The sequence below is a fragment of the Anser anser genome (assembly GCF_964211835.1).
Source record: "Anser anser genome assembly, chromosome: 8".
Classification (NCBI taxonomy): Eukaryota; Metazoa; Chordata; class Aves; order Anseriformes; family Anatidae; genus Anser; species Anser anser.
Genome location: NC_139728.1, coordinates 9,367,249 through 9,391,945, shown reverse-complemented (window position 1 = coordinate 9,391,945; position 24,697 = coordinate 9,367,249). Strand labels below are relative to the sequence as shown.

General features: G+C 37.8%; 1 protein-coding gene across 10 annotated transcripts in view; it reads left to right on the top strand.

Moving 5' to 3' along the window:
• DNM3 (dynamin 3) overlaps positions 1 to 24,697 on the top strand; it is a 197,608-nt gene that overhangs the window by 34,271 nt on the left and 138,640 nt on the right. For 8 of the 10 annotated variants that reach the window (XR_014587808.1, XR_014587809.1, XR_014587810.1 and 5 more), the window contains exons 9-15: positions 732 to 799; positions 2,662 to 2,800; positions 6,461 to 6,547; positions 10,213 to 10,283; positions 13,916 to 13,964; positions 15,595 to 15,624; positions 22,334 to 22,447. Coding sequence is in view for 7 of the 10 variants with exons in the window: in XM_083847695.1 (XP_083703821.1) it covers positions 732 to 799; positions 2,662 to 2,800; positions 6,461 to 6,547; positions 10,213 to 10,283; positions 13,916 to 13,964; positions 15,595 to 15,624; positions 22,334 to 22,447 (558 nt within the window). In the remaining 3 variants the exon portion in view is untranslated. The remainder of the gene's footprint in view (positions 1 to 731; positions 800 to 2,661; positions 2,801 to 6,460; positions 6,548 to 10,212; positions 10,284 to 13,915; positions 13,965 to 15,594; positions 15,625 to 22,333; positions 22,448 to 24,697) is intronic. The other 2 variants (XM_083847693.1, XM_083847690.1) reach the window with 1 other exon arrangement.

Sequence of the window (24,697 nt, the reverse complement as noted above, 5' to 3'; positions counted from 1 at the left end):
CAAATTCAGGTTGCTGCGTTCAAATAGCTAGTACCTGTTAAAACTAGAGTAATAGAAAATAACTATTTTCTGGCTTTTCTACTTCCTGTTTTCGGAACATAAGACAAAGCCAGCTTTCAGTCCCACCTTTCCATAGTGGGAAGGGGAGGGGAAGTGAAGCAGAAGCAAATATGGTGTTCAGAGATGACATTTTTCTTCTTGATACACCTCTTCTTGCTTACCCATCCTCTGAATAACAGAAAAAACTGCGGTTTGGTAGTCTGTGAACAAGTAAACTGTTTTTTTATGGATTTGTTATATGTTCTTTTACCTTTTCTTTCACTGCAGTGACTTCATTTTCCCCTCACAGTGAACCCTACTGTATTTCTAGTCTGCATTCTTTGATGCTTTTTATGGGCTTCCTTTCCACCTATTTAAAAAAAAAATGTTGCATCTTCTGAATGATGTTTCTGGCTTACTCCAACACCTCCATGTTTCTTTTTGGGATGCTCTGCAAAAGACATCTTAAAAGATTCACCCGAAAGGGTGAATAATTTCCAACACTCCTTATTGTTGTCTGTAGCCTTAGTGTTAAAACATTTTAAAATACTTATGCCTTCTTTAGTGTAATTAGAAATTAATAGTATGTTAGTTGAACTTGCTTGTCTTCCAGTTATATAGGGAGAAGTAATATTTTCTATTTTATTTCAGAACTTCACCTCATATGATCTCAAATGCTTTTGTTTTTCTAGATGGAGTTCAACGAGAAAGAACTGCGGAGAGAAATAAGTTATGCCATCAAGAACATACATGGTATCAGGCAAGTGCTCCCATGTTTTCAAGCCTGATCGTGTTGCAGAGGGTTTGGTTTCTTTAACCTGTGGAGACACTGGCTACTGATTGCTAGACTACATTACTAAGGCACTGCTCCCAACAGCTGACTTTTTTTCTTCCACTCCTTCACACTTCTGTTTTTCAGGTACCTATTTTGGGCTGATCAGCTGGTTTGCCTGAAGAGGTTTAATTTACCTGGAAATCTTGGAAAAGTATTTTACAGAGAAAATCAATGACTTTTTTTTTTATTCTGGTAGCACCAGCTAAAGCGTATAACTTTAATTTCCAATATAACATAGGATTTTCACTGCATGAAGGCTGTTGGAATTGGTGTAACTGTAACCGTGCATACACAGAGGAGAAGTTCTTAGCTGCCCCTTTTTCTGCTAATTTTTAATTGCCCTACCCCGTAAATTCAATATCAGATGCAAATCCTATATGAACTTTTTGATGCATGCTGGACATCACTGCAGGAGAACAAAACATTTATGGAAACTATTATTTTATTATAATGATCATGGTTTGGGGAGCGCTGATGCAGTGGCTCACTTGAGGAATTTGAGAGTCTAGTTAGTGAGGAGAACTTTGTTCTTCTAAGAAAAAGACAAAAACTTATGAAGTAATGCAGTTTTGGACAAGTCAGAAACCTCTATAAAGCACATGATGAAAGCACAAGTTTAAAGACCAGGCACGACGGTGAGCTATCTTGCATTTCAGTGAGAAATCCATTTAAATGGACAGGACTGTTGCAGGCAGCATCTTCTGGAATTTCAGTCTCATTATGAAAACTTTTTCAAGAATTTGTCTATGTTGGCAATACGAAAATATAGGGGCTCTTTGACAGGTTCTCTTTCTTCTGGAGAAGTTTTGTCTCTGCAGTTTTCATCCCAGGGGAGTGGGCACATTTGTCTTCCTTTTCTTGTTTAACTTCTTGAAATACTAGGGTAGGCCTTGCTTGTTTCTTAGGTAGGAAACAAGATGTTGGATTCACAAAGAAGCTTACATAAAACATGCACACGAACTCCTAAGGCTAAGTGTTTTCTTCTTGGGGATAACAAAATTGAATTCATATGCAACTGGTGTTACCTGCTAGCCGTTACAATTTTGTTGTGATCTAAGATCATGTTGCAGTGGGCTTACAGCCAGCTTCCATAATACGTGTTTTAAATTCTTAAATTCTCAAATAGATGATTCCAGTAGTTGTGGTACAGTATTTGAACTTTTTTAATTTTATTGGTGGCAAGGTCTAGATGAGCAATTTGTGGTGGCAAGCTATTAGTTCTGGGCATGTTTTTAAAGTTTTATTTTTTATTTAACTTAAGATCTGTCAAGCTAGATCTTTGCAAGCAGTGTTTGAAAGAGAAGTAAGGGCTGTTTGTTTAAAACTGTTTCTGTGAGATGCTTGTTTATATAAGTTCACATATGGTGCAGTGGCAAACTGAAATTCTCCACGTATGACTCTGGGTAACAGAACCATATTTACTGTTGTGAGTGCAGAGTGAAATGCAACTATAGGATTCTTCATGGTTTACTCTGCAAGTGGTTGTACATGGAGTGCTGCCATTCACCTCTAAGGTTTGGGGTGCTGCTGAAGAGGCTTCACCATGTTATTCCAATACTTTTTAGAGTTTTTGCAGTCATCTAGTAGGGCATGTTTCAACTTCTATATTCTTATTACACAATTACACTTTCCTTTTTGAAGAGAAAAACAAATTTAGTTCTACAGAAGGCTGTATAGGGATATCATCATAATTCAGCTCTAAGCCTCTGAAAATGTAGATGAGCAACTAGGTTAAAAAAAATCTTGCAGGATGTATTACTATCTTACATATTCTTTCATGTCCACAGAACAGGTTTGTTTACTCCAGATATGGCATTTGAAGCTATTGTTAAAAAACAGATTGTCAAGCTGAAAGGACCTTGCTTAAAAAGCGTGGATCTGGTGATGCAAGAGTTAATCAACACGGTCAAGAAATGCACTAAAAAGGTAACTTGCAAATAGATCTGGCAATGGAAGTAGAGCATGATTATAGTAGCTAACACAAAGTCTGTCTTGCATTCTAGGATGTTATAAGAGACTTGAGCTAGTTACTTTATTTACAGAGTAAAACTCCAAATAGTTACAACTTCTGCAATATTCAAAAACAAAGTAATGCTGAAAATGTTCTCTTTTTGAGTCCTGTGTTTTGAGTATGCACATCTCCTGATTGGAGTTTTGTTGAGTCAGGAGTTGCCCTCTGGCTTCCACTTTATAATCATGTTTTCATGGGTACTGCAAATGGAACGTAGGCAGCAACTCTGCTCGTATGTAAATCAGGAAAAAAAAATTGTACTCGGAAAATTTTCTTTCTTAATGCTTACAAGAGGAAGAAACAGTGAAACTTTTCTAGAGCCAAGGCCTCAGATGTGTTCAGAGAGGTCTATCAAGGAGGACAAAATACCCATTCTGTATTGGGTGGTACCACAGTTCTTTGCAAAGTCAGGGAGCCATAAAATCTCCTGTGCTTTTCTCATAAACAACCCCAAAGCTCATAATGTCCAGCTGTCAAGAAGTTAGAAGTAGAATGCTAGGAAGATTTCATCTCCCATGTATTTGTACCTCCTTGCATTAGTGTTGACAAATGAGCTTGCTGCTGCCCAGAAATGTCAAACCTTAATGCTCAGCAGTGCTTTCCACATAGAGCTTCCTGATATGAAAATTGTGTGCATCTATTAAAGTTGTTTGTTATCCTACGATAGTAATGGATTATCAAATTGGTTAATCAAAATTAAACGTAGTGTTAGTATGAGTGTTTGGGAATGTTTTTCCTGAAGTGTATGCGTAAGTTGTTCTATAGTCTTAAAATGAAACCTCAAACTTTCCCCTGCTCAGGTGGGACTAAGGAAGCATGTCAGGTATTAATGTGAAGCTGAGTGAATGCAATGATCAGACATCTGTTGAGAGTACTTCACTGATGTGGAGAGGGACAGACACTCCCCCCCACCCCCCCATTTCCTTTTCATAGGAAAGGTGTTATCTGTGAATATTACTTACTTGCCTGGAACATTGGCAATTAGCAGTTGCTGATTGTCAGTTATCTTTTCTCCCTTTGCTCTGTTACATTTTAGAAGATCCCGTTGACTCTTGTAGACTTCTTACCTAACTGGCTGCTTTTATTTGTTTCACCTCTTGTTCACCTGTCTTTCTCACTGTCTCAGAGTGCAGGGCACCCTATTTGTAGCAAGGCCAGGAGCAGGTCTGGGATATGAGCACTGATATGCTGAAGTTGTTGAGAAATATCCTGCCATAATCTTTACATTCATCTGAATAATGCAACTCTCTATATCACTCAGGAGATAAATGACCTATTTCTTAAAAGATGATTATCCTTTCCTATTTTGGCAGAGGCCATAGGGAATTGAATTAATCACAAAACTTTGAGCTGAATTTCCATTTTTTTTCCAAATTTGAAAGATATATTGCTTGAATTAATTGCGCAGAGTCTTTTCCCAGTGCTATCGGTTAAGCTTACCCCATTTTACTGATCACATTAGTGCTGTTATTGAGATGCAAAGATGTTGCCACAAGGTGGAGCCTTCAAAGAACAAGAACTTGAAAATTATTTAGAGCACTGCTGTGGAATTAGACACACAAGAGAGAGGCATTGAGACATCTCACCACAAGGCTGATAAACTGGTTTTTAGTATAAATTGTTCTCTGCTCACTTGCTCAAGTAAAAATGCTTGCAGCATAGCGTTATTTTTAGACTGTGCTTAATGTTTAAGTGTCATATACTAGCTTATGTTTTGCTTTTATTCTTTTGTTTAATTTGTCTTCCAGACCATTCAGGCATGCAATTTATTGGTAATACTGCAGCCACTGTAAATATCTAAGTTGGAGTAGCTAAGTGGGATAAGTGAACAACTTAGAGACAAATGTACTAACCAGCTGAAAAATTTGTTAATATCTTGTTGTCTATTTTGTCATAATAAACAAGGAATAAGATAGTGCAGCATGGGGAGCTCTTAAAGTTTTTTGGGCAGTCAGGTAAAAGGTACCTTATCTGGAGTACCTTCTGTTGGAATGGTTGATGGTTTGTGCTTTAGCTGGTGAAGCTTTGTTACAGTGCTCTTGTGCACATTGTTTTAGAATGTGTGTTTTTTCATATATATATATATATATATATATACACACACACACACTTAGGAAAACAGCTTTTACATGATGCCTTCCCATTAGTTTCCCTGGAGCTTTGTGTCGATTGCAGGATGTATTCAAGGGATGTGACAAGCTAAGGTGAACGGCAGTGCTGTGAGACTCAGCCCTTTCTAACCTCTTATCTGCATTTTGAGCCTTCCACTACTTCTGAGTGGGATTGCTTAGATTGTGACCAGTTGTGTTGCATCGTTGCACCTAAGTATTGTATATATGATTTGTAATATTTACAAACGTAAGATTTTATGTTCTGTTATTACACCTATGATTATTATGAAATCATTTTATGATATTAAAAATTTATTTTGTTTTGCAATATTTACAGGTAATTCTGTCAAGTTCTCTTTAGTAATGAGAAACCACCCTGGGAAAAGAAATTATTTTTAATTGTGAATTGTTAGAAAGATCTGTTATTCAGCTAATTTCCCCAACTCGTTTTTTATCTCTGTAATGCAAAGAGACCATTTAGGTACTGAAGACAGATAAGTGATAAGTAGTTGTTAACGATTTAAAGTAGATTGAAATATGGAGATTCTATAGAAGTGTACTTAGAAAGGAAGAGAGCTAATGTGTATATATGTATACACATGTGTATATGTATATATGTGTACATGTCTATATGCACATCTACATGGGGGTACGTAGTATAAGCAGTTCTTATTGTTACAGAAGAGACTGGTGTCTTCCCTCTTGCTTCTTCACCTGAAGCTTTAATTCTAAACAATGAATTCAAAATAGAACAATAATTTAAGTTTCCATTGTTAATGAGCCTTAGTGCTGGGTGACTCAACACAGTTCTAGATCCAACAGATAGTCTATCAGGTATTCAATTTCATGTTTTGTTTTTTTTCCTAATGTAATAACAGCTGACACAACCTAAAAGCTGGAAAACACAACTTTTTCCCCAAAAAATTCATATTAATTAAATACAGCAAAAGTCTGCATTTTTTTTAATTACACCTTCATTCATCCACGTCTTGTAATTACGATGTTTAAAGATGGTTTTCTTTTAGGTTTATGTGATTGCTTTCTTTCTGTGTTGGTATTTGCTCTCCTAGCAGTGTGCTATTCTTGATATACATTTGTGGATTAACTCCTGTCTTTTCTCTTTATATTTGAGAGAGGCTTGCATTGTATTTAGATAAAAGAGCTGAAAGTATTAAGATTTCAATGTTGCAGTGCTATTATTCCAAACAATTGTGTCCCAAATGTCTTTTCCTCAATGTGTCATGGAGCAAAAGTGCAGAAACAGTCTAAGGGTCTAGGTCCCTCCAGTTTTTCTGAAAAATCACTATTAACAGCAAGTAAGGCTTGCTTTGTAGCCTACTTAATGGTTAGTCCAAGAATTTATAATACTTGCTTTTCCTGCAGAGAGGGAAGTGGAGGTTTCTCTGTTTGTATTCTACTGAAGCCACTCTGCAGCTGTAAATTTCTATTATTTTTGCTTCTCAGCTGGCAACATATCCAAGACTGTGTGAGGAAACGGAAAGAATTGTTGCTGGCTATATTCGTGAAAGAGAAGAGAAGACGAAGGATCAGGTGAGAACATATACAACATCTAACGGTTTGGGGAAATGTTTGGAGGAAGAAAGTTATTACGTATAAAGTGAAGTAAGGTAATGAAAGATTTTTGCAGCAACAGGCTACACGCTTCGGAATGGGAGAGAAATTGCTTTTCTACCACTGAGGTTTGACAGAGGAGACTAGAAGATCCTAATTGCTATAGAAAATCCTAATTGGCCTTTCAAGAGGATGTGGATGTAGCAAGGAGAGGTGCTGGCAGTACAGAGCCAGTATCAATCATTCTCTTCCTGTCAATGCTACTGGAGACTGTGACACAGGAAGGAGGCTAATGTCCTGATTCTTAACGATTTTGTCTTTCTTAGTGACAGCTAAACAACATAATCTAGAGTAAGCCTTACATTCGTATAATTTATGGTGGGGATATGAGTAGTCGGTCACATGTTCATCAGCATCTTGCTTCCTACTGTGCTTCTTGGAAGTGAACATGCTCTTTACATAGGAAAGTAATGGAAGACGAAAGAAAAAATTATCTGCTTGCTTTATTTTAACGCAATGACTGTAGTTCTTCTGTCCCTCTTGGTGACACTCCAGGCATAGAGCTCTGGGAATTACTGTAAAATGAACAAGATGAGTCAGTTAATCAATCAGTATCATAGCTTAATTCAGGACAGTTGGCATCTGCAAGCAAACTCTGATCCTGTTTTCTCTTCAGTATCTACGTAGAACCAAGACACATTTCTCCAAGTGTTCTGAGTTTCTTCTCATTTCCTCCTCTTTTTTTTTTTCCATTAAGCATTAAGAATGCTGAAGACGAAAGGGAGATGCTTTCGTCTCAGTGCCTGTGGTTGTGTGTTGGGCCATGGGCAGAAAGAGCTCATTTCTCCTGCTTGTTCTGTGAGCTGACTGGACACGGCCCAGCTCCAGAGCTACATTCAGGCTAATGCAATTTGCCTCTTTATACCAGGGCCTGATGGCTCAGAAACAGCATTACACGACTGCACTTGTCGCCTCCAGACGATGTTACCTTGTATCCAGTCAGCTCAAGACATGACTTAAGGATACCAGGCCCCAGTGGCAACGTTGGCTTAGTGTTAGCTTGTTCCTGTGCCACAGCGGGCCATCGTCTTAGCTGTGCCATAACAGCTGTTTGTGGGAAAATGATTCATGAACAAACAAATGCACACAGAAATATCCAGGCTTTTTAATGCTTTGCTTTCAGGCTTTTTTAACAGACCAGTCCCATGCTCTAATCACAGCGAGGCTAACAAGCAATTGCGCTAGAACTCTTGCAGGAGTGACAAGCCACGTAGAGGATGTGTGAGCTCAGGCAAGCATTGCTGCTGAAGTTCTGTGTTGCTAAACAGTAGCAAAAGCACACAGGCTGAGCTGAGAAACGTGGCCCCACTGTCTCTGGCCAAGTTGGCAGGCTTAAGGTGCTTAGAACCACTGGCACTGACTCCTGAGGGCTATTTTGTACCTTGAAAAGCAATGTCTCAAATCTGAAGATTAAAAAGTAATCCCTCCTTTGGATTCTAAAATTAGCAAGAACAGGTCTTCTCCTATAACCCCTCTAAAGGACAGAGTGACTGCTCTTAAGCTGATAACTTCCGATTGTGATATTTTAAACTCAGAGTTTCAAGAGTTGGTTCATCAGCACCTTTCCAGGTTCATGGATGTACAGCTTTTCTGGCTGTAGTTTTCCTTGAAGTTAAGAATAAATAAATACGTTTTGGAGAAATGTCTCTAAGACATTCATTACACAGCTGAGCACTCCAAATCCAGGAAACTTTAAAGCTTAGACTACATGTGAGAAAATCCCCTGGGAGTGGAAAGGGGAATAATTGTCTAGGAAGTAAAGAGTGTGACGACAAAAATATTTGGGAAAGAGGGGCTCCTAAGTAGTTCTAGGCTCCTGGCTCGCCAACTGTGGTGAGCTGTGCAGTGTATTCTACTTCTTTTCCCTTAAACTGTTCTGTGCATATGTAGTCTTTAAAAGTCATTTTGAAAAATGTATTTGCTGGGCTTGTGCTTGCAGAGAGTTCTGGTTAGCACATCCAGTTACTTAAAAATTTGGAAGAAGACAAAAATTACTTAGAATTTTATTTCTTATTTTTCTGTTATTCTTTGTGTGCGCATACCTGGCAATTTCCCAGAACAAAGTACAAAATACCCTCTTTTTGCAAATGCCAAGAATTGGTCAAATAGGATATTGTCGCATAGTCCCATCATTATTTATGCTGAAAACAGTTACTGTTAATAAATAAAAATGCTAGTGAGGATATTTTTGGAGGTAAGAGCTAAACCCAAATCCCTGCTATCTTCTGTTGTCCGTGAGACTAAATAGAATTTGGAAGTGATGAAGAATTTGGAAGTGATGCTGTTTGTGGAGCTGTGCAGAAATAACTGTACACTTGGAGGGGATTAAATGCTGAAGGAGTGGATCCAAATGAAGTTATTGTCATAGTGTTTAGGTGTTCAAAAGCACAGTAGTGTGATGCTTTGATATGGCATAATAAGCATGTAGAAGTTTGGGCTTCATATTGGAAACAACTTGGTGGGATTTCTTTGTTAGGTAAGGAGAGCTTGTTTTGTAATAAAGTAGTCATTTCAATATTTTATAATAGTAAAAGTCATATTTTATTGTCATTGGTGGGGCTTATCTATCCAAGTGTTCTTACTATCACAGTCTGACAATAGTGTTTACTAATAAGTTCATGCCTTGGGCATCAGTATGGATAGTGGATTGGATAATTATACAATTTGATGTTATTAGTCTTGGTTATGAAGCTTTGGATAGGAGGGAGGAGAAGGTAGTAAAAGGCTTCCTCTTTTTACAAAATCTTGCTGAATGTGAAGTAAGAAATTTGGTGACTGTGGTGGTAGCAATAGCTTTTTTCCTTGCTCCTGCTGATAGATGGAAAATGAAAAGAAGGGGGTAAAGTAAAATCATGATTTCCTTCAGTCTCATGCATGTTCAAGAAGCTGAGCAAGGGTGGGAGTGTGTTTTCTCCGATGTCTTAGCAAGTTCTTTGCCTGGTTAGATTATAAAGTTTGATTCAAATTCTGTCTCTGGGATCTAGAAGGATCAGCAAGTAGTAAGTTGATACATTTCTCTTTCACAAACCATTCATTCTGTTATTTTATTGACTGTCTCATCTCTCAGGCCTGGTGTGTGCACCAGAATGCCTGTTTAGTACCTGCACTGTAAGTTTTCTGGGACAGGGCTAGCTTATGTATCACTTCTTTATGTAGTACCTAAAGAAAACGATGGCCTTCTGATTTTAGCTTAAAGTTTCAGTTTTCTTGCTGGCTTGGCTGGAATGGTACCAGTAGACAGGATTTTCATTAGCTTGAAGAAACTTGTTGCCTATTATTAAACTCTTTCTGGTCAGGTATAGTTGATCTTAATGAAGTGGACAAAGGTCAAGTTAGTAAAAATGGTCTGTCAGGAAAAAATAGAGGGAAAGGGTTAAGCTCTTCTGTAGTCTAGCTTATTAAACAAGCATACAAACAGGAGTGGTAGGATTTAGAAGATATTGTTGCTTTTGGCATGAACAATTATGAAAGGAATATTTAATAATGCAGAAAACTCAAAGTTTTGTTCTCTTCTCCCTTCCTTTTCCTCAATCTCGCTCCTCCACCTCACCCATTCTTTTTTGGTCTCTTGTCTCCCCTAATAGGTGCTGCTGCTGATTGATATCCAGGTTTCTTACATCAACACCAACCACGAAGACTTCATTGGCTTCGCAAAGTATGTATATAGCTACTTTGGTATAAAGACACTGTCAGAGATTTTTTTTTTTTTTTACTAACTTCAAAACAGAAGTCTTGAGCGTGACAGTGGAGATGCAAACTACGAAGTCCCGAATATGCAGAAGCATGCTTTTTCTCAATATGTGTAGTGTTAAACTCTCACTTGTCGGGGATTCTTTACCCTTGTTCACAAGCCTGGATTCACTGAAGCTTATGTCTGGGCCTGGGATCACATCAGTCTCAGGAGGCAGCTTTAGCAGAGCTGATGCCCTTGCTGTATCCGTTTTAGGACCACAGGAATGTGTGTTATTGGTGGTATTTCTGTATTGTTGCTAATGCATATTTTGGGAGCTGTGATTCCATGTGAAACAGTTTCATTCAGAGTAATAGATGTCACTGAATTTTAACTGTGCTTGCTGTTTGGCTCTAGAAGATAATAGTAACAGAATAGCCTCCAGGGCCTGGTTTGATGTTGTCCTTGCTTAATTGAAAAGACTGTGAGAATATTCTCCATAACGTCCTCCCCAGCTTCCAGCAATTTTGTTCCTCAGGGACTTCATACCAGCACTTTGACACTAGTCAAAATGTTAAAGATGTCTTCACACTTTGAAGAATAAATGTTTCTTCGGTCATATTCATTTGCCATAAGAGCGTTTGGAATCGTAACAGGTTTCATCTACACGTGATGTTGGCAACAAAGATTGGCACCATAGTGATGGTTATATTATGGGCTATTCTAGTTAGCACTGTGAAGGAAGGTCTACATCTTTGACAGTATGACTTGAAGGTTTAAGACAGAATTAATAAGCTGAGAAGGGAAAAGGCAAAGCCGAGCACTGTTTGTGTTTGGTTTGAACAACTTTCTCTAATATTGTTTGCAGGTCCTGGATATCTCTATCAGTTCTCTTGACAAAAGACAGGATGTAGGAATGGTAGCTGGCCTTCTAGAGGTCAAGACAACAACCTGCCTGCTATTTACTTCTCTTCATCCTTTCCTGACAGGAAAAAGCCTGCTAAAAACACTTCATATGTATTCATGGTGGGTGTTGTGACCTTGGGAAGTCACTGGTCCAACCTCCTGATCAGGGAAGGGGCGATGTTAAGTTCAGACAAGTTTGCTTGGGGCTTTGTCCAATCAGATCCTGAAAACTTCCAAAAACAGAGATTTGCCAGCTACTCTATACAGCCCGTTCTGATGCCTGCCTCTTCTCACTATGAAAAGATGTCTCCTTGTGTCAAGTTGGAACCTCCCATGTTTTATAGCCTTGGATTGTGGAGTGCCAGGTACATCTGGAGCTATTTCAGTATGTCTCTCCTCTGGAAATAAAACCTTCAGAGATGCTGTTGCTTGAGCCTGTAGTTCAGTCTGTGGTTCTCAGTGCTTCATCTTTCCTAAGGAGTTAAAACATCCCAGTTAAGTTTCTTGGGAAAACTTCTTCCTCTTCTGCCAGTAGACGTGGAAATCCCCAGCCCCTGTGCAAGAGGTGTAAGTAGATAACAAATGGCCTTCCACTTAGGTTCACTAATAACTGTAAGTCTAAGCAAGTCTTTCCAGGGGTTGAAATTGATGGCTAGGCAAGTGCTTTTTGTTGACTTGTGGTCCACTGGGAGAGCAAGCTTGATTAACTAAGAACAATTTTAAGTGTAAAATTTATTTATGAGCTAAACAATAGAAAATACAGATTTTAGCCCGTAATCATAGTGTTGTTATAGCAATTATGTTAGAATTTGAAAATGAAATAAATGTGGGTAGCATATGGGCTTCTGCAGTGTCCAAACATCCTGGAATGTAGCTTCCTCAGATTCCTTAGTGTTTCCTTTGGTTTGCTGAGTGTCCTAGCCAGCTGTCTCCTGTGACTGCAGCGTTTTATAAGTGTAAGTCCTGTGAACCTTGCTCATAAGAATGAGCACAAGGTATTTCAATTTACATTGAAGCATTGTGGGGCCTAAGACAGGTACAGTATTTGAGAAACATTTAAGAAAGCCAATATTTAGAGCAGCTTTGTGTAGTTATGATTTGATTTTATTTCTTTTGGGTGAAATCTTAGAATATTAATACTTGTCACATTTAGCAGAATGAGTGGTAAAATGTTGGGATTGGGTTTGTTTCCAGTTGGTGTAACTCAAACACAGCTAAGTGATTCAATCTACATGAGGGGTAATTTGTATTTAGAACAGTAAATAAAGAACCAATTGCTGGGCTATTGCTAAAAGACGTGGGTTTCTTAGTATGATGTTAGTTGTCTATTTAATTAACTTCCCTAAGGCAGTGAAGTGGGGGGAGAATAAAAAGAACACCCAAAGAATGACAATTAGATTTTGTAAAGCCATATTGTATGTGCTTCTCAAACAACAGATGAGAATTGGTGAGGGATTAGTGCTGTATTTTCTTTATGCAGGTTATTTAATCATAATTTATGCACCCAAATTTATGCAATTCAGATGATGTACTGGAGACGTGTGCTGTCATTTGGTCAAAAGTATCTGGGTGATTGAGAGCTAAGCCCAGTAAATAGGCACGTGGAATAAACATGGTTGTGGATCTTCTCACTGACAACATGTAGACTGCTGGTTTGATAGATTATGGCCCTAAAGGCATGATCAGAGTTGGGACAGTGATGAGTTTGGTGCCCCAGCAATTCTTTGGATCAGCAGCTGTGCACAAAATAGTTTCAGCCTTGGGCCTGTAGGCTGTGATCCAAGCACATCTTTCTTTCCTACTCTTTCAGAGGAGTGTTTGTAGATGATCTAATACGTATGCTCTTTCGTCAGTTAATTAATGTCTGCTGAAATGGTATAATCTAATCCAAAGAAAACTTGCTGTCACCGGTTGCTGCTCTGGTAGTTGTGTAGCAAAGCCTGCTGCTTGAACACTTTTTCCGTCTTTCCAGCGATACTGTAATTGTATGGTCTAACACTTAGAAGCCACATAACACAAAGGTTTTTAGAATTAATGGCAACCTGTGTGTTTGAGACAGGAGTGTGTTTTGTTTCAGGAGTTGAGATTACCAGAGTTCAAGCATTGAGGAAAATATTTTAAATATGTTTTAATTTCGAATGTGCTCTGCTCTTACAAGGTTCCAGCTTTTTGAACCAACTTTATGACAGCTTCATCCATTGGTTATATTTACACCCTCACAGTGCATATAAATATTAGAATAATATTCAAAACAAACTGTCATGACAAAGCTATTAAGAAGCCTCCAGCAGGGGAGGATTTTGTTGTACTGCTCTAAATAACAGAAATGTCTCACTTTTCATCTCTTTTCTAATATTTATAGAGGCTAATGTTTCCAAAGTTACCCCCCATGAGCCATAATTTCTCTATGCTTTTAGTAACCTTTACTGATGTAAGTAGGATGTTGTTACAAAAGGAGATGATTAGTAGGAGCTGTCTGGTGTGCGTATCTCTTCTGTGCTAAGCAGGCAAATGTTCCTGTAAGAGTAAGTAAGTTAAGTAAGAAAAGTAGTTGAAAAATGCACTTATATGCAATGATTTTATTGTTTCTTTGTTACACTAGCTTTCTGTGCTGGAATCATAAGTAACTATTACTACTAAAATCTGCTGCTCAGGAACTGGTTTAGTTTTTGAGTTCCTTCAGTATAACTTTTTTCCTCTGCTTTCCTTAGTGCCCAACAAAGAAGCAGTCAGGTTAACAAAAGTGCAGTGGGAAATCAGGTAGGCACCTTAACAGAGAATGGATAATGGCATGTGCAAGTTAATCCCAGCTGTCTGGTTTTCTTGGCTGCGTTTATTTTTTGTACATCCATAATTTACCTTTTCTGCTTGAAACATATATAAAATGCATCATCATCTCCTTTTTACTGAAGTTTTCAGAGCCACATGACTTTCATCGTTGTCATCATTTATTGTTTAAATTCCTGCTACTGTTTGCACTGCTGGTTGGTGCCTCCCCTCCCATGCCATTTAACACATCAAATCTTTCATGTTACACACAAATGTATTTTTTCATTAACTGCGAACTTGTGAATTTCAGAATCCAAACCACCGGTGAGTACTTACTTGTGTGTGCTTTGTCATACAGTTATTTTTACTAGTTCTCACATGTTCACAGCTTAATAGCAATGAAGGGGCAATTCAGCAAGCAAAAGCATTTTTGCTTTTACCTGTTTTGAAAGCTTTCAGTTGGCCTCACGAAGATGTTGACTATGTACCATTGTCCTCTCTCAGAGTAAACAAAGAATAACTGATTGTTGGTCTGAAATTAATTGCCATTTTCACTGAGATTCATTAATAAAATCAGTTGGTTATTTCTTTTGATTCCATAATGATATGGGATTGATTCTGCAAGGTGCTAAGTGCTCGTGAGCCTTGCTTCTTTTTTTCCTTTTGTGCAGGCCAGGGGTACTTGGTACTTCAAAGGATCAATCCTTTTTTAATATGAAATGAAAAAAAATGAAAATGCTACACCTTTGAGGATTTCTGCTCAATTTGAGGGTTTTGCAAAGTCTTAAACAGGAAAAAAATAGTATGGAAATAGTACACACCTTAAAGGGTTATAAAAAAAAAAATCTAGTAGAAAAGACAGTTACCCACGTTGAATGTCTTCCTGATGTTTTCATGTATAATGTGGTCAAACAAAGCTCAGGAGGTGAAAAGTTTAAGGTTTTCAAATGTGAGCATTAAGTGTTAAACCTGTGAATTCAGAAAATCTCCTACTGTGCTGTTGTAGATCAGAATTCTAGCACTTTTTGAAAACCCGGTCATTTTTTTGGGCATGGAAACCCAACCTATTCCTCCCACCAAGAAATTGCTAGTTATGTTTTAAGATGTTAGTCACAATAATCTCATTAACTTGAATATGATGGTTCCCCAGAGCCTGGCTAGCATGAGTGGCATTTTTGCTGTAATATATGGTTTGGGCTAAAATGAAAAAAAGTTGAAAGGTCTAAACACTGAAATGGCTTCAAAGACTTGTCTCTCCCGTCTGAGGAGAGACTTCCTTCTTATCTAGCTGTGCCGGAACATGTGTCAAACACAACAACTGTCATCACTTTAGAGTGTCCCTTAAAAGGAAAATCAGTCAGTTATCTGACTCTTCAAAAATACACATATAAAATGAATGTTTTTTTAATTAAGTGAATCCTTTTTTCTCTAAAGAAGTGGAGAAGCAGCTTGGAGTTTTAAATTATATGTTGCAACTCGATTACTTATTGATATAAAGGGCTTTGCTGAACCTTTTATTTGAAGATAATAAAGAGATGTTTGTAAGTTAATTGTTTGGAGTTGAAAAGAATGAGAAAATGTTTCTGAAACAAAACTTTACTTTTGCAATTTGCTATTTCAGGGAACCAATCTACCGCCTTCAAGGCAAATTGTACGAGCTAAGTTCTGTAAGCTTTATTGTTGCTTTTTCATTTAGCTTCTCAGAGGGCAAAGTTTGTCTCTAACTCATTGGTTTGTTTAATACTTGCTACTAAACTACTTAATGTGAAGCTGTTTTGTTTGTAACCTTTCCTCAACAAAGTATAATTGCAGTTCATCACTTAACTGCTACTAACCTGCTGTTACAACTATGAACAAATATAACTTAAAATGTTATAGAAAACTTTGGATAAAATTAATATGTTTATAATTGTCCAAGCTTCTCAAACTAAAACGACTAATTGATGTTTATTATATAACTGGAAAGCAGTATTTATCTGATGTAAGTGCTTTTGTTTATAGTAAATATTTTTTTGAAAGGTGGGCAAATTATAATTTTTGGTAACCAAAACGAAACTTTAGCTTTTGCTTAAATGAACATATTGTTTATGGGTACAGGTACTGTTATTGGTGTTTTGTTTATACAAAGGAATTGCTTCTGATAGAAAACGTGAATTTATTAATAAACTTAGAAATATCTGAAGTCTTTTTAGCATTCTTCTCATAGCACAAGGAGGATCAATATATCATGAACAGACTCCTTTCTAACCCTTCCAGCTCATGAGTAAATAAATGTGAATGCATTTAATATTACTAATTAGAATTAATTGTCTAAACAGCAGTTAATTTTATAACAAATTACTCCTGGCTTGGTGATGGTTAGATGTAAGAAGTAAATCCCTATCTTGTGCATTATTTGGTAATATCTTTGCTGAAAACATACCCATTTTTCCAGTTTGTTGCCATATTATCAAATCATATTAGTTAACATTTCAAACAAACCTGAACTATACTTATGTTCAGTAAAGGAAAAAGGATTAGGCAGCATGGATTCTAACAGCAGCTGAATTCAATCTCTCAAGAGATCGAGATCATTGTTTTCCCAAAATTATGAGGTGCTCATTTGCAATCACATTGATTTTCATTTTGTGATTTGCTTTGAACTGGAATGGTGCAGATAACTATTAACTGTTTCTGTGTATCTCAGAAATAAGGTGAGCTTGTTGTATTTTTGGAAGAAGTGTGATGCCAGTTCCTCTTAACATGTTTTTGCTCCCTTTTCCCCTACTACTAATTTATCCTCTCATGCTCAATCTTTGGCCTCTCTTTCTTTCCTTTGCTACCGCCTGAGGTTTTGACCTGACTCCACAAAGTTTCTTTTTAAGCCACAGGTTAGTCTGTCTTCTAATTTGCTTGAAGTAATCAATGTAATGCTTGGTTTTACACAGCACACTAGCAAGATCTGGATCCTGAAGGCTGACCTACTCCTAACTGTTGTATTATGTATGTTGAGATTTGTTTTTTTTAAACTCCCCTTCTTGATAAACCTTTGAAGACAAAGGTGTCATGATGTACGTGCCCAGTCCATACTACAATTTGCAAGAATGCAGATTACTCAAATTATGTGTCGTTTATATAAAACTGGTTTGTGTTTCTACTTCTATGGTAAAATCTGCTGCTGCACTTAAGTAGCCCCTGTAATTGGAGAAGGTGATTAATCTGAACTATGAGTTTAATGTCACTGTCCAAGTGATTTGGAGATTTGGGTACGAAGGTTTTGTCTCCATTACAACGTTACACCCACAATCTGATTCATTTCCTCTGAACACAGGTAGGGTTCAGACCCCATCAGTTGGCCTCAGCTATTGTGCTAATAAATAACTTTTTCTCCAGCAGCACCTTTTTATTTTCTTTTTTTTTTCTTTTTAATTAATCCTGCTTCATTAACATAGTTCGCTGCTTCTTGTCTTCAGATACACTTCAATCAGTTTACCTTGCATGACTCAGGAAAAAAAAATGTTTTCAGAATCTTTTAGAGCAAGTAGGTGGAAGTAGAAACTTGTGCCATACTTAGTGAGGGTGTCAAAAAAACATTACAAGGCTGTTCTGTTAAGAAATGTCAATGTTTCTGTAAAAGATTCTAGAGGTGGTGCCTATGGACAACAACATGATGCTAACTTTGAAATATCCTAGAATGAGAAATGCTACTGTTGAATTTTCATCTTTTCAAGACTAGAGAAATGGTGCTGTTCTAAATGACCTTTACTGATACTTATTTTTTAGGTTATCATTCCTCGATGATTGACTTAATCACCTCAGTCTTTGTTTAACTACATTTGAAGCATATTTCATTTTTTCACTGCTGAGTGTTTTGCTTTGGTAAAGACTTAATTTTACTTTAAAGTAGAGGTGTGGACTTGGCCACTGCCATTATCTTTAAGTTATGTGAGATATCTTTCAGGGAAGCAATGTCATTTCAAGATCTGTTCTGATGCTGAACATAGACAAGATGCATACGTAATCTGATCAATTTTTATTCTGTTATTTAGCAGATTATGGTGAAATACTGTATTAGGCTTCTCTAATCTGTTGTTCCTTTTTATTCTCTGTAGTGCAAGAATCTTTCTATTTGAACCCAAAGAGTCAATAACTTGTAAGGATGCCTCAGAGTAGTTTCTGCAGGTTTTTTTTGTTTGTTTGTTTGTTTTTTTACCCTCAATGTGGTTACTATTTAGTAACACCTGCTGTGTCACAATGACGACAAGATGAAGTAGAGCAGTGCTGGGATTTGTGTTGTGTGTTCACAAGTATTTCAATGGAGTAGCGTAACGTAACTTCAGTGGAGTTATGTTAATTCAACAAAATGCTGTGTGTTGTGTGGTTGCTGAAGTAGCCAGTCTCATAATTTTCACTCTTGTATTTCTCTCTGCCCAGCCAATTTTGCTTGTCTTTCCTTAGATCATCATTCAAATACTTCTTTGAAAGAAGTGGAATGCTTACTGAGTCTCTAATGTATTTCTTTCACAAATATCTTCTTTGGTTTAATGACATTTAGTAAGTCATATAGCAATACATAAAATGCACTTATATCAAATCCTGCTTTCCTGTTTATCCATGAAATGGTGGAGGATAAGAACAACAGATACGATTTCAGTTTTGTGCAGCGGAACTATCAGAAAATGACTTCCTTCTGGCTTGTTCATGTGCTTTTGTACCCTCGAAGTTTCATTTTTCAGACACCCAGATTAGATATCAGGACCCTGAAGGAAGGAACTGTGTCATCTCTTGTTCATCCTGTACATGGAGTCCAACTACCGGTCAAAATATTGTCTTCACTAGCTTCTGGCAATACTCATATTTTTCACCTTCCTGAGGTTCATAAATTGTGTCACTAATATCCGGTTTGTGCAGAGTGACAGTTAGAAATATGATAGAAAATACTGAAATGGATCTCTTAAATCCAAACCAACCAGAAAATGAACTAGTGAAAACAATAATGAAAACCACTACCTTCATTTTCCATGCTGAGTACTGTACAACATAGCTAACAGGATACTTTAAAAACACCAACAAAAAACATAATCAGAGGTTTCTACTTCAAAAAATCTCTTTAAAAATCCTTGCTGCTGACTGTCTATGGAAGGACATTTATTTCTTAAATATGTCTTGGGTTATCTTTTGAGAAACTGGCTGATATGTAAGGTGCTATTCAGTTCTTCTGGAAAGTAAAGCTGTTGCTTAAGGTCACGATGTTTTGCATTTACACCATGATCTGACATGTCGTTCTCCCCTGACCCCAACACTGGTACTGACTATTTTTAAAGTGTATCTGTTTGTTGTTGGGGAAAAAAAAAGTGCTTGGGAAATGTGAACAACTCAATGAAAAGAACTTGAAGTCTCACTGCTACTCCTTGGATATTACAGGACACCAAGATTGTCTTCTCTCCCATGGTGTTGCCTGGAACTGCTTCCAAGTATTTTGTATGATTATGATTTGTTGTAGTGTTCACGATATCTTAGAGCAGGCAGTACCCTGTTTTTCTAGAGGGGTATAGATAAGCAGTTCTAGCAATTTGCACATGAAAAAACGTCCCCAGGATACTGCTCTGTATTGCTCTTCGTGCTGAGTTGTGGGGGAATGACAGCTGGATCTAATCCTCCACACACAGAATTTTTGAGGAAATAACTGGCAAATTCCTTCCTTTACAAGACAGCGACCAATGTTTGTATCAGCAAGTCAGCTTGTTTCTGTCCACACCCGGCAATGGTTAGGCATCTATGGGGAGATGTGTTGGACTGGAGCAAGGTCTTTTGGAGCTATCGAGGTAGTCCCTACTTTAGAAAGGCAGTACAAAAAGCTTCATTACTTCTTAAACGGCTTGTATAGTTTAGATTTTAATACTTTAGCTTAGCCTGTGCTGATTCCTCTAACGCAAATGTGTTCTGTTTAAATGGAAGAAAAATTGACGTTGTTAATGTTCTGCAAAGCCTGTCGTAATGATGAGGGAAAGTCTTGACTGGCATATGCAGAGTACTACTTCTCATCCCTTTGAAGCATTCATTACTTGCAAGGGTCTTGAGCCTGCTACTTAGGTGTTTCTCACTGTTAGCTTCTGGAAACCACCTCTTTACCCCACTATGGCACCTGTCTTTAAGTCATTTACCTTTTTTAAGATTTGCATCCAAACCTGGCAGCCAAGGCCAGCACAATACTGAAAACTGTGCTTCTTGTATGTGATGTGCTCTTTACTGGAAGCAACACAGCCTTTTAAATTGCGGGCAGCGTGGTTCAACAGTGTCCTCTGTTATCTCATCTTATTTGAGTTGCTTTGCAGCATGGGGATTAGCACCACCTTTGTGCATTTGCTGTGAAGTTGTAAAGTATTTATTCTGCTGTACAAATACAGCTCACCTTGTTGTGAGCCTAAGTTCAAGTAGTTGGAGAACCTTAATCTCCTGGCTTTTTCCTGAAATTTCTTCCATGGGGCTGCATTTGTGTAGTTCAGCTCAGAAAAAAAGTGTAATTGGGTTGGTTCTACAACTTAGTCTGTATACTGAAGTGTACGGAAGGCCAGTACACTCATTTGGTAAATATCCCTGCTACATGTTTCCTGCTAAAATTTTGCTTCAATAAACAGTATAAAATGAGGATTTGATGGGTAATCCAACTCATATCAATATGTTTCCTTTAACTTGCACTCAGACAAGCATTCCATGTCTGTTTGTGCACAATAATGCTGCCTCTCCACTTCATGTTTTTTAAATGAACATGAATATTAAAAGCAATGACAAACTTCTGCAGAAACCTTTGCAGTACTGGCTCCTCCATCCAGTCTGCTCAGGCCATACCCTTGAGTCTCTCTACAGCAGTCACTTCCAGTTCTCTCATAGCTTACTGAGTCTTCAGAACCAAAACAGTTCTTAGTGATTAGCTCACAGGCTGTTTCTGGATCTTCAGAGGTTTTCTTACTTATGTTATGGCCTCATTGGTAGTGAATGGATGAACCGCTATCATCTTAGTTGAAAAGTGGTACTCTTTGATTATGTGCAGTACAAATATTTTTGCCAGTCAGGCGCAACTTCTAATCTCTTTCTTACTTGGGTTAGTTGTCAAACAACCCAGTCCCTTGCCGTGTGCAAATCCAAAACTGATTAAAATGAATGGTGAATGAAAGGGATTTCTGATTCTGAAACTTCTATGAATGATAAGGAATAGGTCATTGATATTGAATGGTTTTCTTTGGCTCTCTGTTGAAAATGAACTTACTAGTCTTGTCAAGTCCTATGGGACAAACGTCACAGCCTCAAATTTCCTGAAAAGCATGGAGAAGCATGTTTGATCACACATGTGGGACTTTGAGGGAGTTCTTCTTTGAGCATTTCTTCTTTTCATCTCAATACTTCATAGGCAAGTAAAGGGTTTTCTGTGGGGAGAAACAGAACGGTCTGTGGTTGCATGCGTCTGTGAGATTGGGTGAGTTCCATTTTCTCGTTCAAAGTACGATAGGAAGGAATGTTTGTTTATTCACGTATGTATTGGAAAACAGTAAGTGTTCCAATAAAATTAAGTTTCTTTCTGCATGATCCATAAACCGGTTCTCTTGACTAGTCTCTCTTCTGCTTCATCTCTGGAGTTCTCATTCCTCGTAAGTTTTCTGTTGTCCCTCTTTCTCTACACAATGTGGGCTCCCGGCCTTAGTATTTACAGGTATGCTTTCCTCTCGGTTCTTTCATCTTTGAGTTGTATCTATTTTCTTCAAGCTCCGCTTTTCCCATCTTTCCCTCAATTTTATTGCCCTCATAGGTTTTCTCTCTTCTATTTTTCTTTTCTACCTTATGAGAAGAAAATAGCTCTCATATACCTCTCCTTGCCACTTCCTATCTTAATTTCAAAGAGGACTCAGCTGTGGAAGACCTCTCTGCTTCTGCAAGTCCCCAGTGCATGCAGGAAGCTACTTGCTTCCCCAGAAAGTAGGTGCTGTTCCCAGCTTCCAAGTTCAGAAATGACCTTAATAGTTAACGCTAGTATTAGTATGAATAGTCGTATGCAAATTGTATGGACTTTTACTTGTGTTATTATGCAGCAGATAAGTATCTTTGTTTACATTATCCTTAGTTAATTCATTCTTCTTGTCACTACAAGATGGTAGGTTAGGTTTCTCTCTTTCTCCAGGCTTTTCACTGAGTATGTTATTTTCACTTTATTTTTTCCTGAATGACAGGAACCTGAAAAAACTCTGTTTTGAATTTGCTGGACTGAAAAAAAAAGTACCCATTCTTGTTTTATTTAGCAAGTATTTTTTTAAAATCATGAATGCTGCAGGTGAATTACATTACATGAATAAAGAACTTAACTTGTGCCTGACTGCACCTCTGCACAGGTCATCCGGAAAGGCTGGCTGACCATCAACAATATCGGCATCATGAAAGGAGGATCCAAGGAATATTGGTTCGTCCTAACTGCAGAAAGCCTGTCCTGGTATAAAGATGATGAGGTAAGGAATGAACAACTCTTGTCTATTGCAAGAAACAATATTTACTCACTCTTCTGCTACCAGCTTAAAATATTAAATCAGCTTGCACTGACCTGAAAGAATGGTTTAAGGTTTTACCTGTGTCCATTAAATTTTCAATTTTTGATTCACAGAGAATGCTGACTAAGACTTCTGTCAAAACATTGGTAACAAATATGGGGTGTTGTGTGGAGTGGTTTTTTTTCTTTTTTTTTGTGGTTTTGGGGAGGTGTACTGTCTAGGCACAGTTACTCTTCAAATTAATTCCAGCAGTTAATTTAGTAATACCAACTGCTCTTTGACCTTGTATTCTGAGAGGCTGAAAAGCCTGACTGCAGAGTTCTGTAGCCAACTGTTATGGCTGTTCAAATTTGCTACTGAAAAGCCAGAAAATGCATCTTGCTAAGAAATGTTGGTGCTAATTATTAAATCTGAGGTGAGTAATAAGATAACTGGAAAAAGCAGTTCCATGATAAACAGGATGTCCAGGTACATCTATTCGATATGTTGTTAGGCAACTTTGGGAACCTTTTTTTTTTTTTTTGCTAGTCTGTTCTGCCTAGTCCTTTTTTCCAACAATGTTAGCAATGGTATCTTCAACCAAAACTCAAAGGTAGTTCTATTGTGGTATTTATGATAAGTTAGTTACTTCAGTAATACTGCTGATGGTGGAAATTCTGCTGGTCAGTAAAGTTGTGTTTTTTTAATCAGTAGTCATTTGGGCATTTTAAGTAGATTATAAGATTGATGGATAAATTAGGTTAACATTGAAGATCTAGCCTCTAGATCTTGCCCCTTGCCCCTTTATTTAAGGTTTACAGGGATTCAAATGTATTTACTGTAACAGGAAAATAATTACATGTCAGTCAGAGGAGAGGAGCCAAGTGCCAGGTCAAGAGAAGAAGTTTTATTCTTAGATTATTGAAATACAACTTGAAGTATTTTACTGTAGCGTCATAAAAATAAAAAGAAATGCCAAGGTGCCCTTAAGAATGTGAAAATTTTGAAGCTGTTGTTTTTTTCTGATTCACCTTGAATCTAATAGAACATAATGTCTTAGACTTGGTACAGGTAACTAACTCTATAGGTAAGTGATGTGGTGAAAGCAGCACCCCTTCCTATGTTCAATTTCAAGCGCTTGGAGATGCATCTAAAATGTGTCATGGCAACTTCTGAGGTAGTGTTGGTGGTGTTTTTTTGAGTCTGATCTTTGTCTAGTGGGAAATGTAAAAGTTCCTCAGAATATTTAATGTTGTGTAGGGGAGCGCATTCCATAAGGTAACTGTTCTGTTTCATCGTCTGTTAGAGAGAGTCACCTGGAAATCCTGGAATAGTACGTGGAGGGAATTGGCCACTGCATGATTTCAATACACACATTAAAAAAAAAAAAAAAAACACCCGTAAAAAACACAGATTTTTTTAAATTGCTAAACACTTGTGTTTGAGAGTCATGAAAATATCAGTAGTTCATTTAGGCCAATATGGGAGATCAGTCAGGAATTTCTTTCAGTAGTAAGAAGGTAACGGCATAGTATTCCATGTTTTGCTGGTGGAAGAGGTTCCTTGTTAAGTACAGATTTGCTGTGTAATTTGGTTATTCTGAACTAGGAATAAGTTATGCTGTTTTATTTATTTATTTTATTGCTTCAGGACCTTTCCCAGTAGGACTTAAAAATTAACCAGATGTGTTTTAGATGCTTTCTGAAGATGGTCAAAGCTACAGCTTGAATATGAGGTTAATCAACAGACCAGTGACTTATTTCACAAACAAAACTACTGGCTTCTGAAAATAAAGCAGCAAATATTTGGTCTCCTGGCTGGATTCCAATTTGTATAATTGCATTTGGTGTCCTTAAAATGTTCTCCTCACTTTCAGCTTGGTTTGGTAGTTGTCACATCCTGTTCTTGGATCGTTATTGAAAAGGCTGCATGCTCTTGTATCTCCACCCTGGTAAGATATGTAGTCTTCAGCGATGTGTGAAGTGATACCCATGTTTACGTGTCTGGACTGTGCCCGGCTCTGTATGGGTACGCACGCTGCGAGGTCGCAGGGAGTTCAGGTCCCCTGCGCCTACCTCATGGGGACCGGTCGCTGCTGCCGTCCTTACAGGGTAGCAGGAGCCTCTCCTTGCGGCTGGGGAGGATGCAGCAAGTCTGGTCTCACCTCTGTTCTCCTAAGCAGTTGGCCAGCCACAGAGTTCATTCCCCCTGCGCTTCTACCCCTGAGTAAGG